Genomic DNA, 20,853 nt, shown 5'->3' on the forward strand with positions numbered 1-20,853 from the left:
ACCTTGCACCTTGAACCTTAATTGATTCTGTTGCATTTCTTTTATCTACCTGAATTTCAGGGTGACATTATATATATTGACATATACTTTGATAATAAATTTACTTGGAACTTTGAAAAAGGATCTTGCCCTTTAATATTATAGAAGTGCAAGGAAATTAAACCAACAGTTCTATCAAAAATGTAGGATAGACAGATTCATCTACATGGCCTCCTTCTACATTATACGACCCTGTGACCTTAATGGGATCACTGTCTTATTTTCAGAATGGTCCTAGTAATGATGTCTGGAATTTATGGATCTATTTCTTTGAGAGTAACAACACCCCCCCCCCCCCCCCACGCCCCACGTTAGCACTACGCATTGATTTGTTGCCGGTGCTTACACATTGCTCCCTCTCTCGCTCTGAAAAGGGAATAAACAAGTTAAGTCCATCTCCCACATGCATGCTTTTATTTAATTGATATGTGGCTGTGTACAGACATCACAAATTGGCAACGTATGAACCTGAAAGTCAGATACAATCATGAACTGCATTGACAGTTATGGGACAAAACAGCGAGAGTTAAACAGCACGAGAAAGCGAAAGGACATGAGAGAAATAGTGAAAGATGCGCTGAATTTAATGTGAAAATAAGGTGGCAATGGCTTCAGTTGGGAAAGCTGATGAATTTGACAGTGCTATTGAGGGCTGGTCATATATCGAAAGGGTGGAACTGTATTGTAATGTGAGGTACATGGAGGAGCAAAAGAAAGCCTTATGCTCTTTAGCTTAATGGGCCCCAGTATGCATTGCCTCTTACACAACTTAGTAACCCCTGCAAAACCAGCATGCAAGACATTCGACAGAATTATTACAATTTTACAAATCACTTGAGTCCTAATCCACTGGCAATAGCTTAGAAATTTAGATTTGACGAAAGGAACCAGTCAAAAGATGAAAACATTTTTGAACTCATTGAGGAACTGCACAAACTTTCCCATTACTGTGACTGTAGAGATGGACTTTCTGATGCATTAAGGGACAGGCTCGTATGTGGCATACATAGACAAGATACTCAAAAGAGGCTACTATCCAGAAAGGATTTAACCTTAGAATGGGTCTTGACCATTGCATTATGGTTAGAGACTGCAGCAAAGGATGCAGTGGAACTACAGAAAAGGAGGATAGAATGTGAAATGCACAAAATGTCCGTGCAAAAAGCTGAAGATGTTATCAATGTGGCAAATCATCTCAGGATGCAAATGACTGTTGGTTCAAAAAAAAAGTATTGCAGAAAATGTCACAGACAGGGTTACACAGAGAGAACGTGTAAGGTAGACAAAAAGCATAACCGAGTGAGATGTCTCAAAGACAAAATTAAGCAAATGTACAAAGTTACCATATGTAACACAGAATCAGACAACGTAGAGTTTGACAACGGCAAACTGTCATGTCTAGAACTGCTTAGTATAACTAAGTCAGATCACAAAATCATCTGAATCACGACAAGGTCAGCTTTGTTCATAATTCCAGGGGCAGATTACAACAGATTGTTTTCTAAGATACCACCAGAGAAGACCTCAGTGATACTAAAGACCTACATAGGCAAATACTGCCTCCCAAAGGCAAACTGATGGTGAATGTGATGATTGTAGGCCAAACAAGAAGTTGGAACTTCATGCATTTAAAAATAGAGGGCCAGCCCTTTTTGGATGTGAATGGTTGATAAAAATCCAACTAGACTAGCAGTCAATCAAAGCTCTCAGTGTGGTGTCAGAAGGCAATGGCAGCCCAAATGGTAGCACTCACCAAGAGACTGGGAATAGATAAACAGATTGAATACTTAGCTAAAAACTGTCAAGGATGCCAACAAGTTCAAAATGCACTCCCACTGGCATCGTTACACCCATGGGTGTGGCTGTCATCAGCATGGCAAAGAGTACATATTGAATTTGCTGGACCATTCATAGACTCCATGTTTCTCATTGCTGTGGATGCTCATTTGAAGTGGCCAGAGGTTACACCAATGAAGTCAACCTCATCAGCAAAGACTGTCTCTGCTTTGAGGACCACCTTCACTAGAAATGGGCTTACCAGAACAAATTGTGAGTGACAACCAACTGCAAAACACATCAGAAGAATTCCCGACTGTCCATGATGAAAAATGGCATCAAACATTTCAAGTCAGCTCCTCACCACCCAGCAATGAATAAGTTAGCTGAAAAGTTTATCCAAACCTTCAAAAAGTCAATTAAAGCGATGGCCAGGGAGGATATTTCTCTACAGCACAAAGTGCACAATTTCCTTTTTGTGTATCGGAACTCTATTCATGCAATGACAAATCAAACACCAGCAATGCTGTTCATGAACAGGAATCAGAGATCTCACATAGACTTTCTGAAACCAGATCTACAGATGGAATTGCAGAATAATCATTTCAGCCAGTTGCCAAGTGAAGCAGCAAGGAGCTTGGAGATTGAACAAGAAGTCCTAAAGCGTGATTACCGAGAAGACCAGTGGACACCCGGTTGGATAGCTACAAGAACTGGACAACTGATGTCCACAGTGGATGTTGAAGATCAGACACTGAGATATCATGAGGACCAGATACTGGATTTTTGACTGAAGAACACACCTAAGTCACCTACGTCCAACAAGGTGAACACATTACAGTCACAAGACTTACCTCTCAGTGATAATCATGTCACATAGAGTGACATAATGTGAACAAGACCAAGAATGTTGTCTTAGACAAGACAACGAACAAACCTGATGCCACTCCACACGTCCAGACGCTCTGTCCTGAAAGAAACAGAGAGCCACCCAAAAGACTGAACCTTCAGAACTGTGAAGTTAGTTATGGAGTGTTATTGTGAAAGCATGTTTATTTAGAATGTGGGTTTATGAAAAGGGAATTGAATGTTTTGTACCTATACAGTTTTATGGTGCATTAATATAAAGGAGAAGGAAGTGTAATGTATGGATCTACAAGGGGTGATTGATAAGTTTGTGGCCTAAGGTAGAAGGAGTCAATTTCAGAAAATCTAGCACATTCATTTTTCAACATGGTTTCCTCCTAAATGTACACATTTAGTCCAGCGGTTATGGAGCATATGGATGCCTTCTTTGTAGAAGTGGTCCACAGCAGGGGTGATTGATAAGTTTGTGGCCTAAGGTAGAAGGAGATGAGTTCAAACTTTCTGCATTATCACTCAAAGAGTTGAACTGCATGTGCATATAACAAGAGCGTCTTGGATCTCCAGGTGGTCCACAGCAGGGGTGATTGATAAGTTTGTGGTCTAAGGAGGATAGAGATGAGTTATACAGCTCTGGTTACATGCATGTGCAGTTCAACTCTGAGTGATTATGCAGGAAGTTTGAGGTTAGTAACTCATCTCCTTCTACCTTATAACACAAACTTATCAATCACCCCTGCTGTGGACCAGTTCTGGAGGTCCAGGAGGCCGATTTCTGCAAAGAAGGGATCCGTATGCTCCATGACCGCTGAACTAAGTGTGTAATTGTAGGAAAAATAAATGTGCTAGGTTTTCTAAAATTGACTCCTTCTACCTTAGGCCACAAACTTATCAATCACCCCTCGTCTTTATTTAGAGCAATGACCCTCCCCTTATCACTATGTATGATCTGTCGTTTGTGCGTGCACTGTTGTCTGCGCATATGCATTGTTCTCTCTCTCTCTCTCTCTCTCTCTCTCTCTCTTCCTGTCAATGCAATGTGAATACACTAGTTAAAATCATCTCCCACGTGCATGCTTTTATTTTATTGATGTGTGGTTGTGCACAAACGCAACTCTGACAATTTTGTTGTTAATATTGTGTAGTGAGTAACTGGAGAAATTATGACACTCCCTGCTGTGTGAAGCACCCTACTGTTTGCATCAGTCATTTCATTTTTATTTCATTTCTGCTTGTTTGCTTGGTAAGTAAAAAGCTAGGTGACCAATCAATTGTGAAACAACACGTGGCTATATTTTTGATGTTACAGACCACTTTAAAACAGATCTGAAAAAAAAGTGTACAGTAAAACATTTTTAAGATCAAAACACTTCACAAACTGATCACCGAACAAAGTGCAAAACAGTTGGCATATTGCCTACGAAGTTAAATATGTTCATGGATGTACAATAAATTATTGTACCAGACAATACAAATCAAACTACAAATTCTGGACAGACAAGTAACATATTGTTAGAAAATTCAATTAAGTAAACCTCTGAAGCAGATGTTCCCAAACTGGAGTCCATGGACCCCTTGCTTAATGATACTGGTCGGGAACCTCAGCTCTAAGGGCATGATTTCCACTGCACACCCCAACTTTTTATTGACATTGACACTGTTCGTGTGGTGTACTTAAGTGAGAGATGCACTATAATGCAGACAGGTGATTTTTCCTGAATGAAGAGATCATTGAAAGATGGAAATTGCACCAGTGCATCTCAGCGGACTTCCGAACTACTGTCTCAGGAGGAGAAGTTCTTGTTATCAGGAATCAAAACTATAACTGGAGAAAACTGATTGAGTAATGGAAGGTCTCTCTTCCTTCTCTCTCTCTGAATCTTCTCTTTCAGGAAGGAAAATGTCTGACAGCCTTGGGCTTCAGTGTCATCCAGTGACAATATTGATTGGTGATACACAAGTTTAATCTGTCAAATGACAGTGCAAAGGTGGGGAGGGGGAGGAAATCGAGAAAACAAATTAATACTGCCTTTGTGGTATCAGCTGGTGTGAATGCTCTTTACTTATAGGTTTACACTATTGTAAATTTAGGAGTTAATCCTACGTGTTTGGTGGTATAGAATTTCTGACATTTGCCTCAGTGTTAACAAATATTATCTACACTTAATGACCTCTTTGTTGGGTACAAGAGTGGAACCCACTGTGGTTTTCTGCTGCTGTAGCACTTCCACTTTAAGGTTCAACATGTTATGCATTCAGAGATACTCTTCCGCACACCACTGTTCTAACATGTGGTTGTTTGAGTTACCATTGCCTTCCTGTTAGCTTGAACCGGTCTGGCCATTCTCCTCTGGCCTCTCTCTTTCGCAGAGAGTTCCCACCCACAGAACTGCAGCTCACTGATTTTTTTTTTATTTCTTGCACCATTCTCTGTAAGCTCTAGAGATTGTTGTGTGTGAAAATCCCAGGATATCTGCAGTTTCTGAGACACTCAATCCATGCCGTCTGGCACCAACAATCATTTCATGGTCAAAGTCACTTAGATCACATTCCTTCCCCATTCTGATGTTTGATCAGAAGAACAACTAAACCTCTTGACCATTTTGCCATGTTTTTATGCACAGAGTTGCTGACGCACGATTGGTTGATTAGATATTTGCAATAATGAGCAAGTGAAAAATGTACCTAATAAAGTGGCCTTTGGGCATAAGTTAATTTGTGTTGGAGTTAGCTTCCCTACATGTTCAACAATACTGAGGAATTTTTATTTTTTGTCATTTACTAAGCTTAACAGCATGTTCCATTAATTAATGTTTAAAGCACTCAGCCTATCTTCAGAAAGGCATTCACAAACCTTCACCTAATTCCTATTACACTGAAACAATATTTTCCTCTTTTCACGTGCAGATTATTACTGAATTGATTTGTAATAACTTTCACTGTAACACCAATACCTTCAGAGAGAAAATAACCCAGATTTAAAGATATGTAAAGTATGTATTGTGCTTCCCCAAATCCTAATTGCAACGACAGAGCGTCATCTGAGTGTCAGATATGGATCATCAGAGTCAGGACATTAATATACTTCCAAATGGGTCCCATTTAAATATGTCATGCTGTAAAACTGGTTGAATCCATTATGAGGAACCCCTATTGAAAGGTTGCAAACAGAAAGAATTTTTTTGTTAAGTCCTTATAGCTGCAATCAGTGAATAATCTGACGGATCTTCAATTAAAAAAGCAAGAAATTGAAATAACACAATTGACTTATAGTACACTAATGGTTTACAAAAGTAAAAATCGCTTTTGTAAATTTTTTGCAATCGTATTCCCTATAAAAGAAGAAAGTCTTTTGTACTGTGATTTAGAATTGCACTGGTTTTGAATGTAACCACTGAATTTTAGTTCTATTTCATTGAACAGGAAGTCAGATTAATTTTGTGTTTTGGAATAAATTACAGTATTTATTAAATGGTGACATTTCTAACAAAATTAATATTTCTGTCATAAGGAAAACTTCTAAAACTTTCTACAGCGATGGGTATAGTTGAACTTTGAACTTTGAAGTTTCTTAAGAAATTGACGCACAGAATTAATATTTTGCCAAAATCATTCTAGTTCAAGGGCAGTGACAGAGAAGAATGTAGAGGTCTGGTACTTCATCTGCACATGATTGACATAGAGTTAAAGCACGATCAAATCTGAAGACAAGCAAATATAATGTTGTAGAAACTGGACTGTTCCTCGCATTTGAACTGGTGTTATTCTCACTTTTGGAAAAATTAAAATAGCAGGAGAAATGGCAGACGAAATATGTAAATTTATGAGTTTACTGTGTGGAATACTGATATCCGAATGTTTAATAATTTGGCCAGAATTCCTCTCTCTGCTGCTTGGGCATTGGCTAATTAGTGTCTTATGCCAGCTATTAAAAGCAGAGTTAGAAACTCTAGATCAGCTGCTTAAACAATGAGATTATCATCACACAGTTTAGTTTCATGATTATGCCAGGTAAAATGCAAACCTGGGTTGTCAAAGAATTCTGCTGGTTCCCTTATTACTAAACTTTCTAGGATTTTTTTTGTGGGGGAGGAAATAACATATTTCAAATGCAAACCACTTGTACTCTGGAATACACAAAATGATAACATTTGAGCAGCTGCCTTGATTTTGTACTCTGATTTGCAAAAGCCTTTTCATTTCTTTCCATGAGATATCTTCTAAATGGATGTCTGACTGGTCCAAATGCTGATACTCCTAATAATCAGCCATTCTTTCTGGCTTTCTGTTACCAGTATTCGAATACAGTGAATGTCAAAGTTAACCTTGTGGCCAATATCCTTTATCTCAATATTTCCATGTTTAAATTCCCCTAGCATGGTGTAGCTAGAACATTGCTTTTCCTTCTTCACCATCAGCAAATTTTGGCCAACCTCCAGTCTTCCATGATGCAAGATGTCATTTTGTCTGTCGTCTGTGCCTGTTTGGATTTTCAGTTTATCAATTTTAGCAGGTTTGTCGAGCACAATAATGAAATAATCTCCAGCTGAAGCTGATTTTCCCCAGAAGTATTCATCAACACTGCTGTATGCTTTACTGGGATTGTAGTGTTCAAACACATTCATATTTGTACAAAGAGTTGCAGGTGGATTGTCAGGAATATCAAAGGAATCCTCTTCAAAGTCATCATCTTTAAGTTTGTTTTCAGTCCCTCTGAAGGAGGAATAATATCCCATGTGCTGAAACAATGAAGGCTTGAACCGTATGATATCTTTCTGGGCAAGCAATCCTTGGAAATGGATGAGTAGCCAATCACATGGCATTTCCTGATAAAACATTAGTAAAAATTGTGCCAGTCGTGGCAGGTCACAGGAATGGTAGAGTTTTCCAATATAACCTAATTTAGAAAACTCTAGTGTCACCCAGTAGGAGCCTTCTCTTGAGGTAATTACTTTTTTAATGGCTGATAGGAAGTTTTTAGAGCAGTGTACGTCATCTTCCAACATGACATAGTAGTCTGACAAATTAGCACAAAAGTTAAGTAGAAAAGCATAATCTACATTCTGTTTAGATCTAAATCTTACACGATCTTCTGGATCATTATAGTTCCTTTTGAGGCCATCTAAACTGGGGTAATACTCCTCAGGAGTATGAATAACCATCAATCGGCCAGATATAATGTGATGAGCAAATTTTCTGGAGACGTCTTGGACAACATTTTCACACCACGACAGATCAAAGTCTGCTAAGTGCACAATAACTATAATTTCATTCAGCTCTTCATAGCTGGACTGATCAAAAATGGATTTAATTGTTTCTAGTAGGTAGTTACCTCGTTTCCTTTTCACAGATGATAGTCCTACTGTTAAATATTCTGCACAAGAGATTAGGAAAAAAAGTTACTGCTAAATCACAGGCTATTTCAACTTTTAAAAATTGTATTTATTTATTTATTGGGGTATGGTGCAGAGTACCACCCAGAAACCCGCAATTTAACACTAGCCTAGTCACAGGATGGTTTACAATGACCAATTAACCTACTGCCTCTCAAAGTCCAACTCTACATCCCCATTGTGAGAGGTGGAGATGGGTAAGGCTGGCCAACAGGGCTCTAGTGAAGCTGTATAAGCCAATCCCTGCACAGTGGGTACAATGGATTATCAAAACATTGATGAACTTCAACCATACCACTGGCTTTGGACAATAGAGACGGGAGAACATCAATGGCCTATGCTGTACTAGGAGCTAAGGGCTGAAGAAAAAGAATTAACCTACCGGTTGGTAGGTCTTTGGACTGTAGGTGGAAACCAGTGCACCCGGAGTTAACCCACAAGGTAACAAGGAGAACATCCAACCTCCTTACAGACAGCAATGGGGATTGAACCCAGGGGTGGCTCCTACTGTAAAGCATAGTGCTAACCACTGTGTTACTGTGCCACCCCATCAACTGGGATATGTTTTGTTGGATTCAATCAAAGTAAAATCGCTGCATATATAATAACTTCTTTGTGGTGGTGTGCTGGGGAGGCAGCGTTAATAAGAGGGACGCCTCACATCTTAATAAGCTGGTAAGGAAGGTGGGCTCTGTCGTGGGTACAGAACGGGAGAGTATGACATCGGTGGCAGAGCAGAGGGCGCTGAGTAGGCTACGGTCGATCATGGAAAACCCTGAACATCCTCTGCACAGCACCATCCAGAGACAGAGAAGCAGCTTCAGCGGCAGGTTGCTGTCAATGCAATGCTCTCAGACAGGATGAAGAGATCATTACTCCCCAACGCCATTCCGCTCTACAATTCAACCACCAGGGGCAAGACGTGTTAAGTGCCGGGGTTAGGACTGAGCTTAAGTTACCACTCAATGCACTTTAGTAAACTATTTAAGAACTTTTTAAAATCTATTTATTAATGCTTTTGGGAGGGTGATTTTAGATGCATATCATATTTATACTGAGTTAAATACTGTATGTAATTAGTTTTGCTACAATAAGTGTATGGGACACTGGAAAAATGTTGTATTTCCCCTTGGGGATGAATAAAGTATCTATCTATCTATCTATCTATCTATCTTATATATATATAAGTTAGGTAAAGGAGAAATACAAAGAGATCTAGGAGTCCTTGTTCATCAGTCACTGAAGGTGAATGAGCAAGTGCAGCAGGCAGTGAAGAAGGCTAATGGAATGTTGGCCATTATTACAAAGGGAATTCAGTACAAGAGCAAGGAAATCCTCTTGCATTTGTACAGAGCCCTGGTGAAACCAGATCTGGAGTATTGTGTACAGTTTTGGTCTCCAGGGTGTAGAGGAAGTGCAGTGTAGATTCACAAGGTTAATTCCTGGGATGTCAGGACTGTCTTACGCATAGAGGTTAGAGAGACTGGGCTTGTACACGCTGGAATTAAGGAGATTGAGAGGTAATCTGATTGCAACATATAAGATTATTAAGGGATTGGACAAGATAGAGGCAGGAAATATGTTCCAGATGCTGGGAGAGTCCAGTACCAGAGGGCATGGTTTGAGAATAAGGGGTAGGTCATTTAGGACAGAGTTAAGGAAAAACTTCTTCTCCCAGAGAGTTGTGGGGGTCTGGAATGCACTGCCTCAGAAGGCAGTGGAGGCCAATTCTCTGGATGCTTTCAAGAAGGAGCTAGGTAGGTATCTTATGGATAGGGGAATGAAGGGATATGGGGACAAGGCAGGAACCGGGTATTGATAGTAAATGATCAGCCATGATCTCAAAATGGCAGTGCAGGATCGAAGGGCCGAATGGTCTACTTCTGCACCTATTGTCCATTGTCTATAATAGAAATCAACTCACTTTTTCTAGCTATAGGAAATCCTGCAAGGTAACGATAGGTGACATTTATTGCTCCTGAAAAGTTAGTTAAATCTTTGAAAGTATGGACATATTTTTCAGAGTTAAGTTGATGAGAAGTCAATTCTCTAGAAAGTCTCCGTTCTCCTTCCTGAAAAATAAGGGAAAATGAGTCATATTTATGCATTAAATAATGAAGCAAAGAAGCTGAAATTTTACAAATCCTACAAATTCGGTTCTCTGCTCTAATTATAGATATGAAGTTTTAAAGTTTAAGTAAAATAGAAAATTCTAGTCAAACACAGCAGGTCAGGCAACATAAATGATAAGATTGTCCAAAGCTTCTGGTTGGCATGTTCGTGGTTGGACAGCAGCTACCTAATGCAAATCCAACATTAACTCACCACAGTTCTCTTACAGAGTTTGATGAGCCTTTCAGAACAGAGGCCAGGTGACCATGCTTCAGTGGGATACTAATTCGGGAAGTAAGAAGAATGCCACTCTGATACGGTGTTAAATGAACAGAATTAGTACCCCACAGAATGGCAGGAGAAGCAGCAAATAGGAGAAAAGTGTAAGGATGAGAGACATTGCCTATAATAACAGGAACCTTCCAGGATTTTCAGTTAAAAAGTGCAGTCTCTGATAATGTCAATGAGACCTGGAGGTGGGGGAGCATTTGGTGGAAAATAAGGCAAATATTCTTGTTGGATATAACTGCAATATGTCAAAATGGAGGTGGTGGAGCTGCTCATTTGGATATGCTAGCATTATGCTTACATGACTACACCAACAACTCAGAGACTTGGATTAATGATATGGACACGTCTTCAAATGCCAAGATGTCAATTCAGCCTTTAAACTTATTTGCATACATCTGGATTAAAGAGCTAGTCTAAATTTCATCATCATCATTACTATTCAAATATCAATAAACATCAGGGTTATTTATATCTTCACAGAAGGAATTAATACCGCAAAACATAAGAGCCCAACAAGTCTTCTTTGCCATTCAATCAGAGCTGATTTATTGTATTTTCCTTTTCAATCCTATTCTCCTGTCTTCTCCCTATAACCTTTGACGGCCTTACCAATCAAGAATCTATCAACTTCTGCATTGAATATGCCCAGTGACTTGGCTGCCACAGCTGTCTCTGGAAATGAATTCCACAAACTCACCACTCTCTGGCTGAAGAAATTCCTCCTCATTCCTGTTCTAAAGGAATGTCCTGCTATTGAGGCTGTGCTCTCCAATCCTAACTCTCCCACTATTGGAAGCACTCTGTACACATTCACTCTATCTAAACTTCTCAATATGTTATCCTTAATAGCTCCTGGCTTAAATGTGAAACCAGATACAAGCACATTAATTTACTACCTCAGAAATGGCTTGGCAAGCCACTTGCTTCAAGAGCACCAAAGAATTGATAATAAATACTGATTTCATCAGTGATATTTACATGCTATGTGACTGTAATTTATGGATCTATTTCTTTAAGCACAATGACTCTCCTTAGCTCTAATTATTGACTGACAACTTATGCATGCACATTGATTTCTTGCTTTCTCTGCAAAGCAGATATACATGTTTACTTCTCCTCTGAATATGTGCCTTTACTTATTTGGAATGTAGTTGTACAGACACAACAAGTTGGCAATGATGTCAAACTTGAATGTCAGTGAATATCACCAGAATTCGGAGGACAGAAGAGGGACAGCAAGAGGAAAGTGTGAACCAGTACAAAGAAGGTGGTCATGTTTGCTAGAAAAGGGTGCATAAATAACAGTGCAAAGTACACAGTGAGAGACACACAACTAGCAAAGCTGAAATAAAAATAACGTGACAATGGCCTTAATTGGGAAAGCTGATAAATTTGATAGTGCTATCGAGGACTGGGAATCGTATATCAAGAGGGTTGAACTGTATGGTAATGTCAATGATGTAGGTGAAGTACAGAAAGTCTCCACACTTTTTAGCTTAATGGGTTTTAGAATCTACAGTCTCTCTTACAACTTAATAACTCCTGAAAAGCCAGCAAGCAAGACATTCAACAAAGTTGCTGCAATTTTGTAAAATCACTTCAGTCCAAAACTACTAGTAATAGCTGTGAGATTATCTATAAATAGATAAACATTCGCTCCACTCAACCTTGGGAAGGATTCCAGATGCCTTCAAGCTCTAGTTGGAGAATTTTCTCCCATTTCTCTATAGGTAAATGTACCTGAAGTTCTCTTTCCCATTCATTCTTAATTTTATCAGATGTACCTAAATGTATTTTCATAATCAGATTATAAGTAATTGCTATTAAACTCTTCTGATAGGGGTTTAAACCTAAAAAAAAAATTTTTGTAATTTCAGTTTGATGTGATACAAGAAAAGTAGGTAACATAATATTCAAAAAGTTTCTAATCTGTAAATATCTGAAGAAAAGTGATCTAGGCCAATTATATTTATTAGACAACTGTTCAAAAGATATGAGACAGCTATCCAAGAATAAGTCATGAAAACAGGTTATTCCCTTCGTTCTCCATAAAAGAAAAGCTTGATCAATTCTGGAAGGTGGGAAGAAAAAGTTAGATATAATCAGACATGATAGGATAAATTTATTCAATCCAAAAAATTTATGAAATTGAAACCATATTCACATTGTATGTTTAGTTATTGGATTAGTCATTTGCTTATTCAGTTTATTAAGTACAAAGGGAAGCAAGGCCTCTAAGATAGATGCCAATGAAAACCCCTGTACAGACTCGCGCTTGAGGTTCACCCATCATGGACAATGAATTTCATCTAGATTTTGTGTCTAAAATGTTAAATATTTAGAAATGAAAATTGGCACCACCTGAAATAGATACAGAAATTTAGGTAGAATAATCATCTTAATAGTATTATTTCTATTTCTAGATAGATTTCTTAATCTATTTCTACCAATCAACAATAAGGACAATGGGGACCATTTAGTAAGCAGTTGTTTAGCATGATCAATTAAGGGCATAAAATTAACTTTAAATAGACATCTATGCTTCTTAGTAATTTTGACACCCAAATAAGTAAAGTAATCAGTAACCAGTCTGAATGGTGATTGTCTATAGATTGGAGCTTGTATATTTAATGGGAAAAGTTCACTCTTATTAAGATTCAATTTATAGCCAGAAAAAGTACTAAACTGAGCAAGTAGTAATATTGTTGAAAGGGGGTATTTCTCTGGGTTAGAGATAGATAATAACAGGTCATCTGCATATAGTGATAACTTACGTATCTCATTCCCACAAATAATGCCAAATATATTGGGTGAATCACAAAGAGTGATTGCAAAGGGCTCCAAGGCAATATTAAATAGTAAGGGACTTAAAGGACAGCACTGTCTAGTACCTCAAAAAAGCCTGGGAAAGGGGGATCTCTGATTATTATTAAGTACAGAAGCCAAAGGTGTATGATATATCAATTTAATCCAAGATATAAACTTTGGGCTAAAATTGAGCATATAAAATAAATATTTCCATTCAACTCCATTAAATGCCTTCTCGGCGTCAAGTGAAATAACATTCTGGAGTTTTAGATGAAGGAGTATAAACAATATTCATCAACCTCCTAACATTAAAGTACAAGTAACGATTTTTAATAAATCCTGTCTGTTCATCAGAGACAATTTGTGGCAATATGGTTTCCAATCTAATTGCCAATATTTTGGAAAAGATTTTGGAGTCCACATTCAACAAGGATATAGGTCTATATGATGCACATTCAGTGGGGTCTTTATCTTTTTTAGGAATTAAAGAAATAGATGGCTTCATAAAAGGAATGTGGTAATTTACCTATAGGTAAAGCATCCTTAAAGATTCTACATAACCAAAGAGAAAGTAGATTTGAAAAAGATTTGAAAAATTCTACTGTATACCCATCCAAACCAGGTGCTTTGCAGAATTCATCTAAGACATTGCTCCCTTTATTTCTTCTTCTGTGATGGGTGCATCTAATGCTAAACGTTCATTAAGTGGTAATTTTGGAATATTCAATTTCCTTAAAAATTCATGCATTATGGTAGAATCATCAGGAAATTCTGATTGGTATAAAGAGATATAGAATTCCTGAAAAGATTTATTAATTTCGTCATAGTCAACCGTCAAACTTCCATCCTGTTTATGAAATTCAATAATCTGACGTTTAGCTGAAGCAATTTTCAATTGGTTGGTCAATAATTTACCCGATTTATCACTATGTATATAAAAATGACACTTCATTTTAAGTAATTGATTTTCATTCGGGGATGCTAATAACAAACTGTTTTGCATCTGAAGTTCAACTCTCTTTCTATAAAGCACCATATTAGGAGCAACAGAATATTTTTTATCAATTTTTAAAATCTTATCAACCAATGTACGCATTTCATTATTAATTCATTTTTTTCAATTCAGCAGAATATAATTTGACCACGGATGTATATTTTAAAAGTATCCCATAATATCCCACTGAAAATTTCTTCCATAAAGCTAGTTGAAAAGAAAAATTCAATCTGTTCTTTAATCAAGTTAACAAAGTTTAAATCCTGAAGTATAGTAGAACTGAACCACCATTGCCTAGTGCTAAAAGTTACATCAATTAATTTGATTGATAGTTTCAAGGGCCCATGATCAGAAATGACAATTGCATTGTACTCACAGGCAGTAACAGATGGAACTAATCGAGAGTCAATAAAAAAGTAGTCAATTCTAGAATAATTATGAGATACATGAGAAAAGAATGAAAACTCTTTATCATTAGGATGTAAAAACCCCCAAATATCTAAAATTCCGGAGTCAATTTAAAAGGAATTAATAAGAAGAGCAGATTTGTTTGGAGGTACCTGATTGGATGCAGACCTGTCCATTGAAAGATTCAGACAACCATTATCAACATATATTCATTTAAATTAGGAAGAGATGCAAATAAATGTTTAAAGAATTCAGGATAGTCGACATTTGTTGCATAGATATTAACCATAACAACTTTTTGGTTATAAACTAGCAATTAATATAAATTTACCATTCAAGTCTGAGATTGTTTTATAGTGAACAAATGAAATCGATGAGCCTATAAGAATAGATACACCTTTCACGTTAGCCTGTGAATTAGAATGAAATTTCTGTTTCTTCCAAAACCAAAAGAAACACTGATTACCCTCCTTCCTCACATGAGTTTTCTAGGCAAAGATAATTTGAGCATTCAATCTATGAAAAACTTTAAAAATCTTCTTCCATTTAATCGGATGATTCAAACCATTCATATTCCATGAGACAAAGTTAGTAATATTATCCATTTTAGTTGAATAAACCATATGGCATGTAAAGGGTTAACCTTCCTGCATAGGAATCTCATGAATCAGGAAGAGGGAAAAAGCTTTAAAGGAGAATCAGAAGTTACAACAATTCAGATGTATTTGTAGTTTCAGTTCAGCCTAGTTGAAAAAAAAACTAAACCTAAAGATAGTCCCACCTCCCACCCACAAAGACCTGAAAACTGACCAACAGACAGCCAGAAGTTAACTAGTACCTCCTCTACTCCCATTCTGTTGATGGGAAGTCTCCAAAATTGAAAAAAAGAAGTAAAATACGACCCAGTCAAAACATTGAGAAAGGAATGCAATATTTGCAAAACACTTTGAGGAGCGAAATCTTAAAAAAGTGAAACAGAATACAATCTTATTAATATTTCTGGATAAAGAACATTCAGTCACCAGATCAGAAAAAACTTCAAACTCTGTTATTGTGAAAGCATGTTTATTTGAATTTGGGTCCGTTAAAGGCAAATTGAAAGTTTTGTTCCATATACAGTTTTATATTACATTAGTCTAAAGGGGTGGAAGTGTAATGCATAGATCTATTTCGTTTAGTGTATTTACTCCCTTTAGCACTAACTATTGATTGATTACTTACCCTTGAGCATTGATTTGTTGCTTTCTCTGCAAAATGAATACACACGCTTACTTTTCCTCCATGTGTGCCTTTATTTATTTGATACATATTTGTACAGATACAACAGTGACCATATGGAAGATCCACGATTCTAACATTTGCTACACACCAGAGAGAGGTTCAGCAATATCACATCTGTTTAGTGTAACATCGCTGTATTTCTCTCTTAGAACCTAGCTAACAGACTATTCTGAGACTCTTCACATACTCAGTCATTATCCTTTTTCATAATTATGACCTCTACCTTGAGACAGATCTTTGAAACTGTTGAGATACACTAAGGCTATCAAAAAACAAGAAGCCCTGTGCTGTATGAAAAGTGACAGAGAATACAGGGAGTTCTGCTAAACCTATATAAAACACCTGGGTCACAGTACCCAATAGTTAATACCACACTTTCAGGAAAATGTGAACGTTTTGGAGGAGTGTAAAGAGATTTATTAAAATGATGTTATAAATGAATAATTGCAGTTGAGGAGACACAGTATGAGAAGATGAAGCTTGCTTTAGACAACAGTAGATTGGGGAAATTTGATTGCATTGTTTAAAATCACCAAAGGCTTGGATAGACTAGGTCAGAGGTCAATAATGAGAAGGCACAGGATTTGTGTGCTTGGCAAACAAACTGAGAGAAACATGAGAGAAAATGCTTTATGCAAATATTTTCAATTTGTGCTGGATTTTTGGATATATTGAAAGCCTTCAGAAGGGAATTGATGACTGGTTGAAGGATAAGGAATTGCCAAGATATGTGGAAGAAGCCAGCAGTTGTATTAGATTCATCCTGGGAAGAGTTAGCACAGGCTGGATGGGCAGAATGGTTGCCATAGAAAGCTTTATTGTATAAGTCCTTCAGCCTCTCAACTTCACAATATCCTGATCACGTGGAATCTAAAGCTCTGTGAGAATAACAAGGATATGCTCAAGTATTATTTTCTTCTTGCATTGTAAGCAGAAAATAGGCAAATAATTAAGTGGTAGAATGGTGAGACAAATCAAAGGAACTCTGAACAGCAGTTTTAATCTTAATCTTACCACACTGATGTGGATTACTACGTGTGCCATGTGCAAATAGGTACAGGGTCAAGAAGATTAGAGAGTAAATGTGTGGCTCAAGGATTGGTGTGGGAGAAGTGGGTTTGAATTCATGGGAAACTGGCATCAATACTGGGGAAGGAGGGAGCTGTTCCATTGGGATGGGCTCCACCTGAACCATGATGGGGCCTGCATCCTGGTGAATCATAATGCTAGGGCTGCGGATAAGGCTTTAAACTACATAGCCGGGGGTTAGTTCAACAGACTGGAGAAGTATGGATAAAGTAAAAGAGAATACTGTGGATAAAGATAAAGTAAAATCAAAAGTTGAAAAAGAGTAAAGTAAGAGTGGAGTGCAGAAAAGTCAAGTACAAAAGAGACAAAGATTACTAGATTTTAAATGCACAATGAGCGAAAGGCCACTTCATCTGAATACTTGTAGTATTTGAAAAAAGGTTAGTGAACTTATTGTAGAAATCAGTACAAAGGGATATGATTTAGTGGTCAATACAGAAATTTGGTTGCAGAGTGGAGAGGATTGGGAATTAAATAAGATATCAGGAAATATGGAAGGATAGGCTGGAAGGGAAGGGAGGTGGAGTAGCATTCTTAATTAAGAATGAGATCAGGGCACTAGTGAGAGATGATATAAGATCTAAGGAGCAGAATGTTGAATCCATCCAGGTAGAGATGAGGAATAATAAGGGGAAAAAATCACTGGTGGGAGTTGTCTATCGGAAACCAAATAATAACGTTACAGTGGCACAGGCAAAAAAAACCCGAGAAATATCTGAGGGATGTAAGAATGGAACAGCAGTTATTGTGGGGGACCTTAACTTGGTAAAGCAAGTTGGTTGAGGCATTCTTGAAGAGGACCACAGAATGCATACCTGATAGCTTTCTTGAACAACATGTTACTGAACCTAGAAGACAGCATGATGTTTTGGATCTAGTCTTGTGCAATCAGGCAAGTAAAATTAGCCATCTTGTAGGTAGGGATCCTCTTGGAAAGTGATCACAGTATGGTTAAGTTTCTCATACAAGTGGAAGATGCAATAGTTTAATCTAAAACCAATGTATTATGCCTAAAGAAAGGAGTCTACAACAAGATGAGCAAGGAGTTAGATAGGGTACACTGGGAGCACAGGCTATATGGTGGACCAGTTGAAGAACATTTGAAGACTTTCAAAGAGGTTTTGCACAGTGCTGAACAAAAGTATATTCCAGTTAAAAGCAAGGCCAGTAAGGTTTGGGGGGGGGGTGGGGGGGGGGATGGTGAGCAGCCAGTCATGGATAACTGAAAAAAGAAGGCATCAAACTAAAAGCTTGTACATACAAAGTCGCCAAGAGTGGTGGGGAACTGGAAGATGGGGAAGGTATAAAGAGCATAAAGAAAGGAAGATAGATTATGAAAATAAACCAGCACAAAATATAAAAATGGATGGTAGAAGTTCTAAAGTGGAAAAGGGTGGCTGAGATAAACATAGGTCCCTTAGAAGACGAGAAGGGAGAATTGATATTGGTTAATGAGGAAATGGCCGAGGCTTTGAATGACTGTTTACTGTCAGTCTTCACAGAGAAGGACACATCCAACACACCAAAGAGAGATTATATGGATGTAGTGAGAGGTGAGGACCTCAATACAATAGCTATCACTTAAGAGGTAGAGCTGAGCAAACTTGTGGGTCCTAATGACAGACAATTCCCCTGGTACTGATGGAATGCTTCCCAGGGTACAGAAAGGAATGGCAGAAATTATAGTAGAGGCTTTGGTGATAATATACCAAAATTCTCTAGACCCTGAGCAGATCCTGGCAGATTGGAAGAAAGTGAATGTGATACCACTGTTCAAAAAAGGATGTAGGCAAAAGGCAGGTAACTATAGGCCAATCAGCTTAACATCTGTGTTGGGAAAATGCTTGAAGCTATCATTAAAGGAGAAATAACAAGGCATCTGGAATGAAATGGATCCATCAGGCAGATGCAGCATGTGTCAAAAGGTGGGTCCTGTTTGACAAACTTATTAGAGATCTTTGAGGATATAATGAGCACAGTGGATAGAGGGGTTGGAATATGCATATAGTCTAACCAATTAAATGGAAATGTTGTATTCCCTGGTGAAATAGCTCACCTGGGTAAGCAATCTACCTGCAATAGTTTAATTAAAATGAAGATATGAGAACATGGATTCATTTTGTTTTCTAAAAATTTGACAGATGTCTTTATATTTATGTCACAACCATGGATTCAGCAGCACAGCAGATACGGCAATTGCGCTCATGGATACGTATGTGTCAGCTAATTATTATTTCAATGTGATAGTATTTAACTCCATTCTTTCCATTGTAGTGCTTGTCAAGACTTGAACCGAGTGCAGCAACTCTTTGCTGCTTGCTTCCATTTGGCCCTGTCTGGGAACCATAGGACCATAGAACTCCAGCCTTTTGGCCCTTCTTGGCTGTGCTGAATCATTTTTCTGCCTGGTCCAACTGACCTGCACCTGGCCCATATCCCTCCATACACCTCTCATCCATGTACCTGTCTAAGTTTTTCTTAAATGTTAAAAGTGAACCCGCATTTACCACTTAATCTGGCAGCTCATTCTACACTCCCACCACTCACTGTGTGAAGAAGCCTCCCCCCTAATGTTCCCTTTAAACTTTTCCCCCTTTACCCTTAACCCATGACTTCTGGTATTTCTCTCCCCCAGCCTCAGTGGAAAAAGCCTGATTGCATTCACTCTATCTATACCCATCATAATTTTATACACCTCTGTCAAGTCTCCTCTCATTCTTCTACACTCCAGGGAATAAAGTCCTAACCTATTCAACCTTTCTCTGTAACTCAGTTTCTCAAGTCCCGGCAACATCCTTGTAAACCTTCTCTGCACTCTTTCAGCCTTATTAATATCCTTCCTGTAATTAGGTGACCAAAACTGCTCACAGTTGGACTGTCGAGCTAAATGACTCTGAAGGCCAGTAGTGTTTGTCTTATATTTAGTTATTCCTTTCAGCCGCAGTGTAGGCTTCGTTTTCCATTTGAGAATTTTGTTTAATGGCCCTGTTTGGCCTAGCATTTATTGTTTTCTTTTCCCCCTAACTCTGTTTGCGTTAAAGTCTGTGAACTATCAACCGGCTTCATTGTCTCTTGCTCTGTACTTGGACCATATCCAAATCCAGTGACAATTTATTATCTAAGTCAGACATATATTTAAAGATAAATATTTATGCTTTAGAACTACTTTAGTGGTTCAAAATGGTTCAATTTAATATGAGAGAATGTATATAGTATACAACCTGAAGCCCTTATTCTTCACAGACATCAAGAAACTCCAAAGAATGAATGATAGTAATATCAGAACTCCAAAGCACTCCCCCTTCCATGCACAAACAACAGCAGAAGCATTGACATTATGGTTACTCTCTTTATGCGATTAAACAGCTCACTTACTTCAAAATATATCACCAAAAATAACCATGATTGGATTTCAACATTATTGTCATTCACATTTCTTACCATGACATATCGGTCCTCTTCCAGAAACAGATTGAGACAAAGGAGACAAATCGCAAGGAAAGCTAACAGTGGAACAGTTGAACGCTTCCGGAAACATCTCATTTTCTCTGCACATTTCCAATAGAGTCTCATGATAAATCTGACTTCAAGTTTCCCTGGAAAGTTGGAAGAAAAAATGTTCATCAACAACAAAAGTAGACAAAAAAAGTGAACGACATAGGCTTGGATATACACATTGTACAAATACACACAACATGCTTATGCGCATACACACTCACACAGAATCATATGAATGTATAAATAAACACAGGCAGACATAGACACATACACATATACACCAATGCACACACTTGTCCC

General features: G+C 37.9%; 1 protein-coding gene across 1 annotated transcript; it reads right to left on the reverse strand.

Moving 5' to 3' along the window:
- Positions 1 to 6,899: 6,899 nt before the first annotated feature.
- mgat4c (mgat4 family member C) lies at positions 6,900 to 20,628 on the reverse strand. The gene is made up of 3 exons (XM_059976592.1): positions 20,497 to 20,628; positions 9,997 to 10,144; positions 6,900 to 8,053 (listed from the first exon to the last, which is right to left on the reverse strand). Exons 1-3 carry the CDS (start codon positions 20,626 to 20,628, stop codon positions 6,900 to 6,902), a joined length of 1,434 nt encoding a protein of 477 aa, XP_059832575.1.
- Between the last annotated feature and the right edge of the window lie 225 nt (positions 20,629 to 20,853).

This window comes from Hypanus sabinus, chromosome 8, assembly GCF_030144855.1.
Source record: "Hypanus sabinus isolate sHypSab1 chromosome 8, sHypSab1.hap1, whole genome shotgun sequence".
In the NCBI taxonomy this organism is placed as follows: Eukaryota; Metazoa; Chordata; class Chondrichthyes; order Myliobatiformes; family Dasyatidae; genus Hypanus; species Hypanus sabinus.

Coding starts and splice junctions, on each gene's coding strand:
- mgat4c (XM_059976592.1), bottom strand. CDS start 20,628: ATGAGACTCTATTGGAAATGTGCAGAGAAAATGAGATGTTTCCGGAAG. Junction 10,145..20,496: donor AAGAGGACCGATATGTCATG/GTAAGAAATGTG, acceptor CTTATTTTTCAG/GAAGGAGAACGGAGACTTTC. Junction 8,054..9,996: donor ATTTCCTATAGCTAGAAAAA/GTGAGTTGATTT, acceptor TCTCTTGTGCAG/AATATTTAACAGTAGGACTA.